Consider the following 12386-nt stretch of genomic DNA (forward strand, 5'->3'; position numbering starts at 1 on the left):
AAAAAAAAGATGGAGATATATATATATATATATATATCGCCACCAGTTTAATGATCTGCGCTGTAGTATTGGTTCAAGAACTCCCGTAGTACGTCCTTAACGATGCTGCGATCGCTGACTCGCTGCTGCGAACCATAAACAGTCCCTCCTGTCTCGCCTCTTTTTACGCTTTTACCTTCCTCCTCCGCCTGCTTCACTGCGCCGTACATCTCATCACCGACGCTCGTGACGTCTCGAATGAAGCGGTCCGCCACTCCCTCCTGCGTCTGCAGCAGTGTCACGGAAAACTGAAGACCAGAAGGAAACTGAAGCCGGTTGAGCTCCCAACCACGCTCACCTAGGCGGTCACCCAAGACGTAAATGTCAACGTAGTCGCTATTAAAAGCAAACACAGAGGTGATAGGATCTCCCAGAATGGTAATATAAGGCAACTTGCGAAGTGCAGACGTGATTTTCATACGTGCTTCCACAATTTTATGACAATTCCTCACGTAGCCCTCTTCTCCCATGCGAATCATAGCTGCCCATGCTCCCGCAATGACATTACCGGGCTTGGAGCCACTCACGGCAGGGGAACAGTAAATGCCACCTGGCCAGTCTGCCACGCAGCAGAACTGGAACGAACGCAGCTCCTTTGTTCTGTACAGGATAGTTGATGTGCCTTTGGGGGCGTATCCATACTTGTGTGTATCACAACTGATTGTCGTGACACCGGGGAGACGAAAGTCGACAATGGGAACGGGGAAACCGGCCCTTTCCATAAAAGGCACAATAAAACCACCCAAACAGCAGTCTACATGAAGACCAATTTCATGACGGCATGCCACTTCAGACAATTCACTAATAGGATCCAACACACCATGGGGAAAGGTTGGTGCAGACCCAACAATGGCCACAGTATTGTGTTTTATGTGCTTTTCCACTTCCTTTGCATCAACTCTCTGCGTCACCGGATCGACCGGAATTTTTATCAGCGTAATTCCAAAATATTCAGCTGCCTTGTCAAAGGCCGGATGCGCAGTGACGCCCACAACAACCGAGGGATGTTCAATACCTCGCCTGGCGCGTCCCCAGTCGCGATACGAGCGCAGCGCCATCAGAATGCTTTCTGTGCCACCGGAGGTGAGGGTGCCACAAGCATCTGGGAGCAAATGCCCATTGAACATGTGGACCACCATTGACACCACCTCCGCCTCCATCTTGCGTGTGGCACCAAAGACGTCAGAGTGGAGTGGGTTACTCCACTGAAATACTTCCATGACGCGGTTAATCAGCTCAGTGTGCGCGGCCCCCCCATGGTACACGGCTCCACTCAAGCCACCCGCCTCGTACGGCTTATCAAGGTCTTCGTGAAGCGTATGCACAATACGGAGAACGTTCTCATCTGTTGTAGACTTCTCTGGCAGTTTTTTCGCCTTGAATTCGCCTTCCTTCGCCGGCATTTTAAACATCTTGGCGGTCTTCTTCACCTCTTTTTGAATGACGGGGGCGGCAACGGCACGCACAATGCGCCACTTCGCCAAGTTGAAACGCTTGACCAGGAATCCGTCGCTGAGAATGCCTGCCAGCAGCTTGGCGGCCAAAAGGGCGGCGACCGAGATGTAGACCACATCGGATGGGCGCCTCCCTTGCAGAGTATGGTCAAGTAACGTTGACAGTGTCATGAAGCGGGGATCGTGGAGGCACTCCCATGCTACGAAGCAGAAACATGAGGGGAAGCAGAGGCACGTAAAGGTATATGTTAGACGTCGACGCCACGTGCGGCAAACACGCAAACACGCACACCCCTACGTGCATTCGCCTCTCCACGCAGGAAGAGGAAATGGTAGTAAGACTCATCTGCCTCCCTCTTGAGGTCTTCCTTTCGCACCCGCACTGGGGGGTGAAACCGGGGGAAAAATCTAACTGCCTCACGTCTTGGACGGGCGGTGAACGGGCACGACGCAGCGCCAACGCCCGGTGGACACGCCAAAGATACAACAATATTTTGAAGTGAGTCAATAAATACGCCGAAAAAAACAACAACAACAAAAAGGAAAGCAATACCATTTTCACGTGCCTTTTTTTATTCCCTTCTCTCTCTCTCTCTCTGTCTGTCTCCTGCTGGGCCAAATGAAACGTCGCGAGGTGAAGCCTCCTCAGCCGACTGCCACGTTCAACGCGCCGCCGATATTCAAAAATCCTTCCCTTCTATTTCACCTTGTTGCCACGTCATGCATCATGATGCACAGATGTATGCGCCAAAAACCAACCAAGCAACAATAACAACAACAAAGCACACACACACATATAGCCAAGTTATCTTTTTCTCCTCCTTCCTTTGCTCAACTCATCAAGACAAGACTGTCAACGCTTCTCCAGGATAAAAAATAAAACACGCTGCTATGCGGGGATGCAAGTCAGTGAGAATGATGCCGCAATCCTCTCCATTCAAGGCGAGGCCCAAGGTCCTCTCTCGCACCTCGTATGTAAAGCAAAGCACATCGCCGTTGCGGCACACAGGCAGTTGCTGAAGAAGAGGGTTGAGGTGACCAATGTGCCCGTCGACCACACCGCTCCTCGTAGGGCACCAGTAGAAACCCTCTGGAATGGCAGTGGCGTCTGTCTTCTCCACAACGCCAAGGAACGACTCTGCGATGGACTCCAGGCGTACCCGCCATGTAACGCGGCCCCCATCCTCAGGAAATAAGCGAGCAACGGTTTCCAAAAGCTCCTTGCTTCGCACACCTATTTGCGTCACTCCACCTCCACCTCCGCCACGCGCAACGCAGCGCAGCAGAACACCGTCACTTTTCGCTGTGGCCTCCACGTCATCGTCCAGAGGAAATGTGAGACGCAGCGGTGCTTCTGGCGGCAATGCGACTCCCGCACGGAGGCGCCGGTTGCCATTCACGGCCTCGCCAGATTGACGCGTCGTCACTCCGCCCGCAGAAGTCCCGTTAGTCATCATCCGCTCCACAGGGTCGGTGCTCTGCGGCTCCGCGGCACGCACAGTTTGCAGGTCCAACTGGAGATCCAGCCCCGAAATCACCATATCTCCGAGGTTGGAGACCCTAAACCCACTGCCCAACACAGCCGGGGCCTCGGTCTTGAGAAAGCTATAGAGAAGGGAGCGGCTCTCCAGTACCTCGTAGTCGGAGCCGCCCTGCTGTATGTGTCGAAAGCGTAGCATGGCCTCATTCAGCGCGTTGAGCTTCATCAAAAACAATTTACGCGACGATACGAGTGAGGCATCACCCGACTCCCTCAAAGACGCAAGTAACTTGCGTAGTTCTACTTCGCGCTGCAACAGCTGTTGCTTGAAGTGCTCAAAACGTTCCGTGAGAAGGTTTTCAACGTTATCGTAGGAAGCAAAGTATTGTGCCGTCACACGATTAAGTTCACTGGCTTGACTTTCAAGACGCATCTTTTTCTCAGTGATCAAACCCATGTCTCGCGACAGCTGTTGCCGGACATCGGCCGCTGCCCGTGCAACGCTGGTGTTATCATGGTTTTTGTGCGGTCCGACTTGCAGGCAATACGCACAGCACATTTCCTCGCACGGCGAACAGTAAAACTCGGCACGGTACTCTTCATGGCCGCGAATGTGACACTTTTTATGTATCCCTCGCAGTTTTTGTTGGTCCCCAATTTTTCCTGTCACGTGACCACGCTTCGCAGCGCTCTTGTGAACTGCCGCGTTGCAATCGCTGCAGTAGACAAACATGCATTCATTGCAGTGCACTACCGCTGGAACCTCTTCACACCACTGGCACATATCTTGGCCATCCGCCCCGTTTGCAATCCTCTTCACATGATTTGCGAGGGTTGCGTCAGAAAAATTCTCCAGGTTTCGCAGCGATACCGCGGGGTAGAACAGAGTACAGAGAGGACAGGCAAAACCGTTGCTGCTTTGCGTCTCTAGCTTGGCCCGCACGCAGTCGGCGCAGTAACTGTGCTGACAATCAAACGTGAGCGGGTGATTAAGAACGTTAAAACAAAGCCCGCATGTGACGCCGCGAGGCTCTTCAAGTTTGACAACAACGTCAGTTGTCATGAGAACAACCCTCTACACTGCACCCCACCCTTCTACCCACGTCCCCGCCAAACTGCAATGCAGACATTAAAGACAAAGGAAAAAAAACCCAAGACACTTTGAAGCATGGGCACAAACAGATGGCCGTCAATAAGGCAGAAAAAGGGTGACACACACGCAGAGGCATCAAAAATAATAATAATAATAATAACGCCTTAACAGACAGCCAAAACATGGATTCCCTGTGAGTGCCTATGCATCTGGAGGGGAATGAGCGGATATTCTGCCGGTGGTGAGAGAGAAGAGCAACATGAAGAGCAGACGTCGGCTGCAAGCCTGTGTGCGACCCCGTTGACAGAGAAGGCAAAGAAACAAAAGAAGGAGAGTTTAAGCATGAACACTCCTCTACCTACCTCTTTCTGCAACCTCGCTTCCTTGGCCTGCCCCGATCCCTTTCCCTCCCTCTCTCAAAAGAGTACCAAAACAAGATCAAATTCCCCTACACCAGAGAGAAATGTCACAGGAGTGACACACATGAATCAGTCACACACCGTAACAGACACTGTAAGAGAGAGGGAGCTACATGCCGAGTGAACTCCGGCTACAACTATTGTTATGGTTTTCCCCTCCCCCCCCCCCTTTCTTCTTGGCCTTTTCTTGTTCTTGTTTTATTTACTTCTCATAGGTGGCGCTGCGAGTATTTTCTTTCAAAGCCAATTCAACCGGCTCTCGCCCGCCTGACAAATAATAGTTGCAATAAAACGGGCATCAACAACGCAGCTGTAGTGGTGCCCTCTTTCTCCGGATTTCCCTCATGTTGGATGTAGAGAAACTATATATGTGTGCGTGTGTGCTACGCGAACGAATAAGCGAGCCACCATTGCCTCCCTGTATCCAGCGTCATACTTCGTCCTTCTATGCATATTTCACATCAAGAGGTGCAGGTGCTTAGAATCCATGTGACGCCTTCCTCTAGACCCATGCCAGTCTTGGCGCTGCATCCCTGGATGTGCCACTTGCGGTCACGAAACTCCTGCAGGTGAAGAGTCTCTGCAATTACTTGTGGCGACTTGGCCGTCGCCAGATCCTGTTTGTTGGCCAGGACCAGAACAGGAACACCCTGGATTCCATTTAACACGTCCACGAACGAGGCGTAGGTCTCCTCGAGGCGGCGGTGGTCAGAAGAATCCACGACGTACATGATGCAGTCGGTGTTGTTGTAGTAGTCCTGCCAGTACTCCCGCAACGCCCGCTGGCCGCCGAGATCGCACAACTTCGCCTTCCGACCAGCGCGCGTCAGGGTCTTCATGTTAAACCCATGCGTTGGCCCCTCCGGCGCCGCGGGTGTGCTGTGGGCCTTTTCGGCCTCGGGGACATCGTTCTCACCCAGTGCGTTTAGCAGCGTTGTCTTCCCTGCGTTGTCAAGCCCCACAATGAGTACGCGCGGCTCATTCTCGCGCCTTACTCGGTTCCGAAGACTTTTTAGCATTGAGGCAGGGTGGCGTGTGCGCGCGGTGACGCGTAATTTCTCTTCCGCAGGGCCACCGCCGCAAAACGCACGCACATGCAGCGAGCGGCAGCGGCAGCAACAAGGAGAAGGAAAAAGGCGAAAAACAATAAAGAGCCAGACAAGCAACGGATGCCGCAGTTGTTTGTTCTTTTTTTTTTATTCTTCATAATCCACAACCAACGCGGGACTGCGCAGCAGAAGGAGGCAGCATAGGCGTTGTGCGAACCACACGGCATTCGCCTCATCTGTACCAGAATCCAGGAGAAAAACAATAGTAATGGCAATAAATAAGTCATTAGTTAAAAAAGAAAGCAAAAAGAAACGAAGAAAAACGCGACAAAACAAAAAAAATATTGGAAAATAGCAAACAAACAAAAACACCCCCCCCAAAAAAAAAAACGTAAGTTTTTGTGATGAAAATGCGGGCCCTTCAGGACGATGGGCGGCAGAATGCACAGACGCCGCTCTTCAAGCATGACTGCAGAAGCTGAGTACTTTGGAGCGCCTGATCGCGCGAGCCAACTGTGTCGGCGAGCCACTGGCCGAGCTCTACAGAGCGGCTCGTCATGTCTGCAACTTCGCGATCTAACGCCGCAATCTGCCTCGCATGATGCAGCTGGAGCTCTGCCAACTCACGTTGCTCCGACTCCAACTGCTCCTTCAAGTGGATGGCGGCGACGTCCTCACCCACCGGTATTGCATGTGCAGCTGCCGGATCGGATTGTTGTGGTGCTGCTCCTGCGGTGAGGCCGGCGGTCCGCAGCGCATGCGTCTCCCTCGCCTCCTTGATGGCTCGTTCAAGTCGCACCTTTTCAGCACACAAACGAACCAATTCAGCGTCAAGCTCTGCGGCACGTTGTTGAATGGGGACCGCCACATCATCCTTCCCCCAGCAGCGCTGCACCTCGTCCAAGTCACGTGCGTGCCCACGCCACGTCGTCGCGAGCGTGCTCGCCTTCTCCAGCTGACCGCGCACGTGTTCGATAAGAAGCGCCTCTTCCACCTCGCTCTGGCGAACAGTGTCCATGCCGGCCATTACCTGCAGCTGCATCTGGCGCTGCTCCTCAAGAAGGTGGTCCAGCTCCTTCTTCAGTTCCGCCGCCCGACCCTCATTCTGTAGACTCTGCTGTTCCAGCTGCTGCTCCTCCTCCGTGGCAAAGGCGAGCCGCGTCTCTGCCTCTTTACGCTTCATCATGACAACACGGCGGCGTGTTTCCACCCCGTTGAGGTGGTCCATCAACGACGACACCGACGACTCCATCGCACAAAAACTCAACTTCAAGCAAGAAACCCAACACCCTCTCCTTGTCTTTTTTTTCCTTTGCTTGTTTGCTTCCTCCTTCCTCTTCCTTTTTATGCGCCTTTGCTTGCCCCTGCAGGAGAGGAAGCGCCGTTTCAAAGCCGGCCACCACGCTCTGCCCCGCTTAAAGCAACAACAGCAACGAAATAACAACAGCGACAGTAACCAATCTGAAGCATGAAAAAATGTCAGAATCGCACATACATACATACATATATTTGCATTAACCCTGATTCAAGACTGTGACCTCCATCAACAGCACCCATCGTAACCCTTTTTTTTTTTTGCCTGTTGTTTGGCTTCTTTGTGTAACACCATCTAAACAAAGGTTGTTTCTTTACTTCTCTCGCTTTACATGGCTGACACGTCTCAGGTGCCGAACTACATCGTATTTTTGGGTGCGTGCTGCAGCAAATCCTTTCAACTTCTTGCCCCCGTAGGAGTTTCCCCCAAGCTCCCTTGGGGCTCCGCGCAGGCCCCCGCATCGAAGTCGGCCTGGATGTCCCTATCCAGCGCCTCGCACTCGCACGCCGTCCAGTATTTAATAAACTGCCCGTTTACCGCCGTGATGGAATGCCTTGCTAGCGCAGGATGCACGCCAGAGACCAACGAGGCAGCCTCAGCTTCCCTCTTGCCATTTTCATCCGCCGCTCCCTCCTCTTCCTTTGCTTCGACGGCGACATTCGCCCCCCCTTTTGGCTCCAGCGGCGACAAGAAACCGGACAGCACCTCGTACGACGCCCAGAGAGATTCGTCACACTGCTCCACGATGCAGGGAAGAAGTTGTTGGCAAATTCGGCGTGCCTCTTCCAGCGAGTTGTCCGGCGACACCACGGAGGTTGTCACATCAAATCGGCATCCAAACAACACACCACGCACCGTGAGGAACAAAAGTTTGCGGTCCAAGAAACACTCCCCTCCAACTGCCTCCTCCACCTCCAGGGAAAAGGGAATGTCCTTGGCCAGGATGGCGGCAATCATAGGTGTCTCCTGCAGCAGTTCACTAAGGCACTCGGCGATGACGCTCTGTGCGATTGTCACCTGTGCGTATGCTCCAGACGGAAAAAGTGCCTCTTCCTCAAGGCACAATTCGTACAAGACACCGGTGGAAACGCACATCACCCCTGCTTGGGATATCTCAACCTTTATCGGGCAGGGGTGGGGTGCAAGGAGGACACTGTACCCATCTAACCGAATGACGGCAGGAGCGCCAGCAGGCGTGGCAATGTGCAGCACGACGCACTCCTTGTCGGATTTCCCTTCTAAAAGAATACTCCCAATACGCAGGTTGGGAAATGTTGCCGTGATTCCAACACACTCCGCTGAAATAGTCGCGTATGCATCTCCTCGAAACCCTACAAACTCAATTGTCCCACTTCCAAATGCTTTCACTTCGGGGCAACGCATGTTTAGATTCAATGAACAAACGATAGGAACCGCATGCAGCCATTCTATGTTCTTCATTTCCGACGAAGCGTTAACCATGTAATCTCCAAGTTGGATTAACCTTGCCAGCTGCAGATTCACCACCTGTAGTGAAAGTGACTCGTATGCACGATCCAGGCGTGCCTGTAGAAAGCGACAAGCGTAGCTGCCACACTTGGGGGCGGTTAGGGTTCCCGCTAACGTAAAGGACGGCTCCACAAACGACTGTGGGGCTTCTCCAGCCACGAGATCAAAGTAAACATTCAGGTTGGAGAGAAAGGCATCTGGAAAACGGCAACGCACGGGCAAATGAGCGCTGGGAGATGTCCCGTGTAGCGATATTCGGTCCTCCAGCTGTTCAAATCTCCCTATAAGACTTAGCTTTAACGGTGGATCCTCAACAGCCCCCTTAAAAAAAGTGTTGTGGGTCACGAACGTCACTCGCTGAGGCCGCTCCCCCACACCACATCCTCCTTGCCCCATCGCCGGCAAGGCCCCGCGCTCGTCATCGATATCGCCCTCCGCTACGAGCTGAACCTCAAACTCAAAGCTCCCAATCGTCAGGCCGGGTATGGCGAGGTTAATACCCTCCCCAGGCAACGTGAAACACACCAGGCCCGTTTTGCTCTGCATTGAAGGTGACGTAAATACCACCTCGGTTTCATATTTCGAAAGGAATTCCTTCGAATAAATCAGTTGAAGGCAGTCAAACAGAGGAGATGGACAGACCGTAAGGGGAATGCGTTGAATAAAGTTCACACCGGGAAGGATTTTAAATGGAAACAAAGCAGGAAATGGGTCTGCGCCGGGTATCGTCAGTTTATATCGGGAATTGAAGGTCACCTGATTAAGGGTAAACACCATCACCATTGGCCGTTCGGTAAATCCGGCGTTGTAAAGAAGTGGAAGTTGTGGAAAATGTTCCGCCGCAATCCAGTTGTTTCGCCCAATATGCACTGTAATAATAACAGAGGCCAGATGCGGACTTAACGGAGGCAGAGAAGAGTCCAACAGAAAATCCATGTTCCTCTGCACCTGCAGGGACATGCTCCACAGGACACTAAGCGAGGCACGCACGTGGTGAAACCCGTAGAAACTTTCCACCAACGTGCCCACCTGATCGTACTTTGGATAAAACCACGACATGTTGTCAGCCGATCGCACGGTGTCACGTGCCAGTAAAAGTGGATGCGACACCAATTGATTTAATTCATCCACATTGCAATTATACTTTTTTGCGGACTTGTAAAGCAGATACATAATGTCATTGCCCAATGGCCGACCAATAGAGATGAATTTGTCTTGCGGCAGTTCCTTATCTTTTCCAGCCTCCTTTGAAATATTGGCCACAAATTTCATAAACTCTCCTCTCAGGCGAACGACACTTTTCGCCACACGACCGTGGCGGTCAATATCAGTTGCTGTACGAAGACCACTTGCAACGCTTCTTGCCTGATCAAAACCCTCGCGACAAATTCGACAGAACTCGCCTTCATTGCTAAAAGCGGCATCCTGCCATGTGTTGTACATCGACTGACTGAACATGCACGGCTCTGGTTCGACCCACACGGCGTTGACGCCGATCTCTCGATACCACGTTACCTGCCACAACTCCAACTCTTCCGTCTCCCGGAGCCCCTTAAATCGAATTCGCCAGTAGGCCGAGTTGACCTGCACCGCCCACGAAAGTGAATTGACAAGTTGGGTAAACTCCCGCTCCGCAATGGGAACGTAGTCCACGCCGTTTTCACTCGTCTCCACCACAATCCTTGTATGGCCTCCTTCTTCCTCCGCTGCCGTTCCTCCCGCAACGACGGCGGCCCCGGTTCCCGCCGCAGTCGCAGCACTATTACGTTTCCCACTCACTCCAGAACGTTTTGACGCTTTCGTGAGTGAGGGGAGAGAGGAAACCGTAGTTCGTCTAAGTTGTGTCGGAGAGTACGCTGCCGTCGAGGTGACGGAGCTAGGGACCGTCCGTCCCCCCAAGAAAACTTGCCGAAAACATGGCATTGTGTCAGTGTTAAACAACCACGTGACCGCGGTCAGTGTCTCGTGCTCCCTAGAGCGCAGCACCACAGTGTCGGTCCTATTTTCCGTCAGACGCTTAGGGGCCTGCACCTCAACAAACCCGTCTGCGATGACCTCCACCGACGCGAGATCGCCAAGTTGGGCAGAAACAAGCGTCGTTCCACTAAAGCTGTACCACTGAACGCACGCTGCCGCGGGAAGAGACGGCGACGCTGTCGTGGCCACTCCCTCACTCTCCCCCCCTGCGGGCCGCAAACGCCAATTGGAAGAACATCCCCGTGGCACCCATCCCTGACGCACCGTCTGTGAATGTGTCTTGTCAACGTTTTGGATGCTCACAACTTCCTCCCAGCTGGCACCATCAAGCGAGAGTTTCTCCACTACGTATTTGGAGTTGGGCGGCAAAACAGTTTGTAGCGCAACCATTTCTTTAAGTTCACCCCCAAGGTATAATTCAGAACTGCCGTATTCTCCATTCACCTTGTTGGAGGACTCCACGACACGATACAGCGTCGGCTTGGAAGTTTCAAAGCAGATGTCGCGCAACATAAGGAAGGCTGGTCCCGTGTGCTGCACAATGCGAAGACGCCAGAAGCGATAGTAATCGCCACAGTCCCATGCAGCCTGCGCTGAGCCATTGCGTAGCAGCAATGAAACATTGAGTGTTCGCCACTCCATGGTGTTTGAACTGCACTCAACGACAAATTTGGTGGATGTGCTCTGCTTTCTGTGGCTGACCAGGCGCACCCCGACGATGTGGAGAGGACCTTGTTTGCTCTCAAACACCACCGCCGTCCCGACATTCGCTGAGAAGATCATGGGCGAAACTTTGCATCCAGCGGAGTTCTTCTCCCACAGCAGCGATGAATCCCACCCATATCCGGCCGGTGTTGAATTTTCCAGCGCAAGGGAGGGACCAAGGTACTCAAAAAGGCAAAGGCTCTCGAACAACACATTGGGCTCCCATGTTTGCAGTTCGATGCGCCAGTACCGTCGAGGACCACGCGGCTTCCATAAGGCCTTAAATTGACAAAAGCGACTGCGCCACACCCCACATTTCTCCCAGTTGTCCCCATCGTCACTGCACCAGACGCTCCAGATGACAGTTACTAGGCCGCCCGCACATCGGCAGGCAAACGCCATCAAATTCGGCGAGTCCAACTCGCCGTAATCCAGAGTCATGTGGTGTGCTGCTGCGTTACGCTCCCTCGTGGACTCCTTTGCGGACTCAAACGCCACGGTTGTTTTCGCCTCCACAAATAAGGCGGAGACGGGTCTATTTAACGTCCCAGAGAGGGCAATTTTTTGCGCCGACCGCAAGTATGGTGAGCACGGCAACGTGAAGAACTCTATTGCCATATAGAGTACCAGTTGATGCTCCACACCCCGACCTGGACGCGCCTCTGTTGTTAAGCGCCAGAGTCGATGAGAGACATCTGCCACACTCGCCATTCCCCACATTGTGCGGCTGAGTGCAGAGGATTGCAGGTGATGACCAACCGTTTTCCACTCCACCCCATCATCACTATACTCAATGATCCAATCCTCCTCACAGGGCTCTGAACTGTGCATAGCGATTCCAGCCAGCAGAGGTGGTTCTTCCTTGAAATCAATGCAAATCACGGAATCGTACCGCCGCCGCCCCCAATTCAGGTACCAGGTAATAGGACTAAACAAGTCATACTGGCGTACCGGCATCGGTCCAACGCAGTTTGTCACCGAGCCATCGGTCACAGTATGAGCAGCCACGCGGTCCTCGCAAAAGACGTGGAAGCGTTTGGGCTCCTTTGGGAATGACAGAGCACAGAGCAGCGGTTTGCCATCAAATTCAGAGTGATACAAGTAGAGACATTTACTAAGAAGCATCGGACCCTCCACAACCTCGGAAGTGGTAATGCTCCAGCGCAGCACCTGTGGACTTCGTATGAGAAAAAACTCACCAGGGGAATCCCATATTTGAACAATGTCTTCAGTTTGGTCCAGGCTCCACGGCAATCCCTTGAAGAACGCGTCGGGTCTATTATTACTGCTGCTTTTTCTTCGGCGCCCAACTGCAAATTCCACAGCATAATATCCTTCTCATGAACGAGCGCCACAACATTCGGGTT

At 52.8% G+C, this 12386-nt stretch overlaps 5 protein-coding genes across 5 annotated transcripts, besides 5 other annotated features; all 5 read right to left on the reverse strand.

Annotated features, from left to right (window-relative positions):
• Nucleotides 1-15: 15 nt before the first annotated feature.
• Nucleotides 16-37: a microsatellite.
• Nucleotides 38-47: 10 nt separating this feature from the next.
• On the reverse strand, nucleotides 48-1664 carry Tco025E_01377 (putative sphingosine 1-phosphate lyase; the record flags this gene model as incomplete). Its single annotated transcript, XM_029368315.1, has 1 exon — nucleotides 48-1664. One exon carries the CDS (start codon nucleotides 1662-1664, stop codon nucleotides 48-50), a length of 1617 nt encoding a protein of 538 aa, XP_029231620.1.
• A 410-nt stretch (nucleotides 1665-2074) lies between these two features.
• Nucleotides 2075-2100: a microsatellite.
• A 141-nt stretch (nucleotides 2101-2241) lies between these two features.
• Nucleotides 2242-2274: a microsatellite.
• Nucleotides 2275-2332: 58 nt separating this feature from the next.
• Tco025E_01378 (putative zinc finger protein) lies at nucleotides 2333-4036 on the reverse strand (the record flags this gene model as incomplete). The annotated part of the gene is made up of 1 exon (XM_029368316.1): nucleotides 2333-4036. One exon carries the CDS (start codon nucleotides 4034-4036, stop codon nucleotides 2333-2335), a length of 1704 nt encoding a protein of 567 aa, XP_029231621.1.
• A 167-nt stretch (nucleotides 4037-4203) lies between these two features.
• Nucleotides 4204-4226: a microsatellite.
• Nucleotides 4227-4946: 720 nt separating this feature from the next.
• Nucleotides 4947-5504, reverse strand: Tco025E_01379 (ADP-ribosylation factor-like protein; the record flags this gene model as incomplete). The annotated part of the gene is made up of 1 exon (XM_029368317.1): nucleotides 4947-5504. One exon carries the CDS (start codon nucleotides 5502-5504, stop codon nucleotides 4947-4949), a length of 558 nt encoding a protein of 185 aa, XP_029231622.1.
• Nucleotides 5505-5826: 322 nt separating this feature from the next.
• Nucleotides 5827-5855: a sequence feature (GA-rich).
• A 100-nt stretch (nucleotides 5856-5955) lies between these two features.
• Tco025E_01380 (uncharacterized protein) lies at nucleotides 5956-6786 on the reverse strand (the record flags this gene model as incomplete). Its single annotated transcript, XM_029368318.1, has 1 exon — nucleotides 5956-6786. The coding sequence occupies one exon, from the start codon at nucleotides 6784-6786 to the stop codon at nucleotides 5956-5958; it is 831 nt and encodes a 276-aa protein (XP_029231623.1).
• A 459-nt stretch (nucleotides 6787-7245) lies between these two features.
• Nucleotides 7246-12144, reverse strand: Tco025E_01381 (uncharacterized protein; the record flags this gene model as incomplete). The annotated part of the gene is made up of 1 exon (XM_029368319.1): nucleotides 7246-12144. The coding sequence occupies one exon, from the start codon at nucleotides 12142-12144 to the stop codon at nucleotides 7246-7248; it is 4899 nt and encodes a 1632-aa protein (XP_029231624.1).
• Nucleotides 12145-12386: the final 242 nt, after the last annotated feature.

Source organism: Trypanosoma conorhini (genome assembly GCF_003719485.1).
Source record: "Trypanosoma conorhini strain 025E chromosome Unknown Tco_14.4_contig_00044, whole genome shotgun sequence".
In the NCBI taxonomy this organism is placed as follows: Eukaryota; Euglenozoa; class Kinetoplastea; order Trypanosomatida; family Trypanosomatidae; genus Trypanosoma; species Trypanosoma conorhini.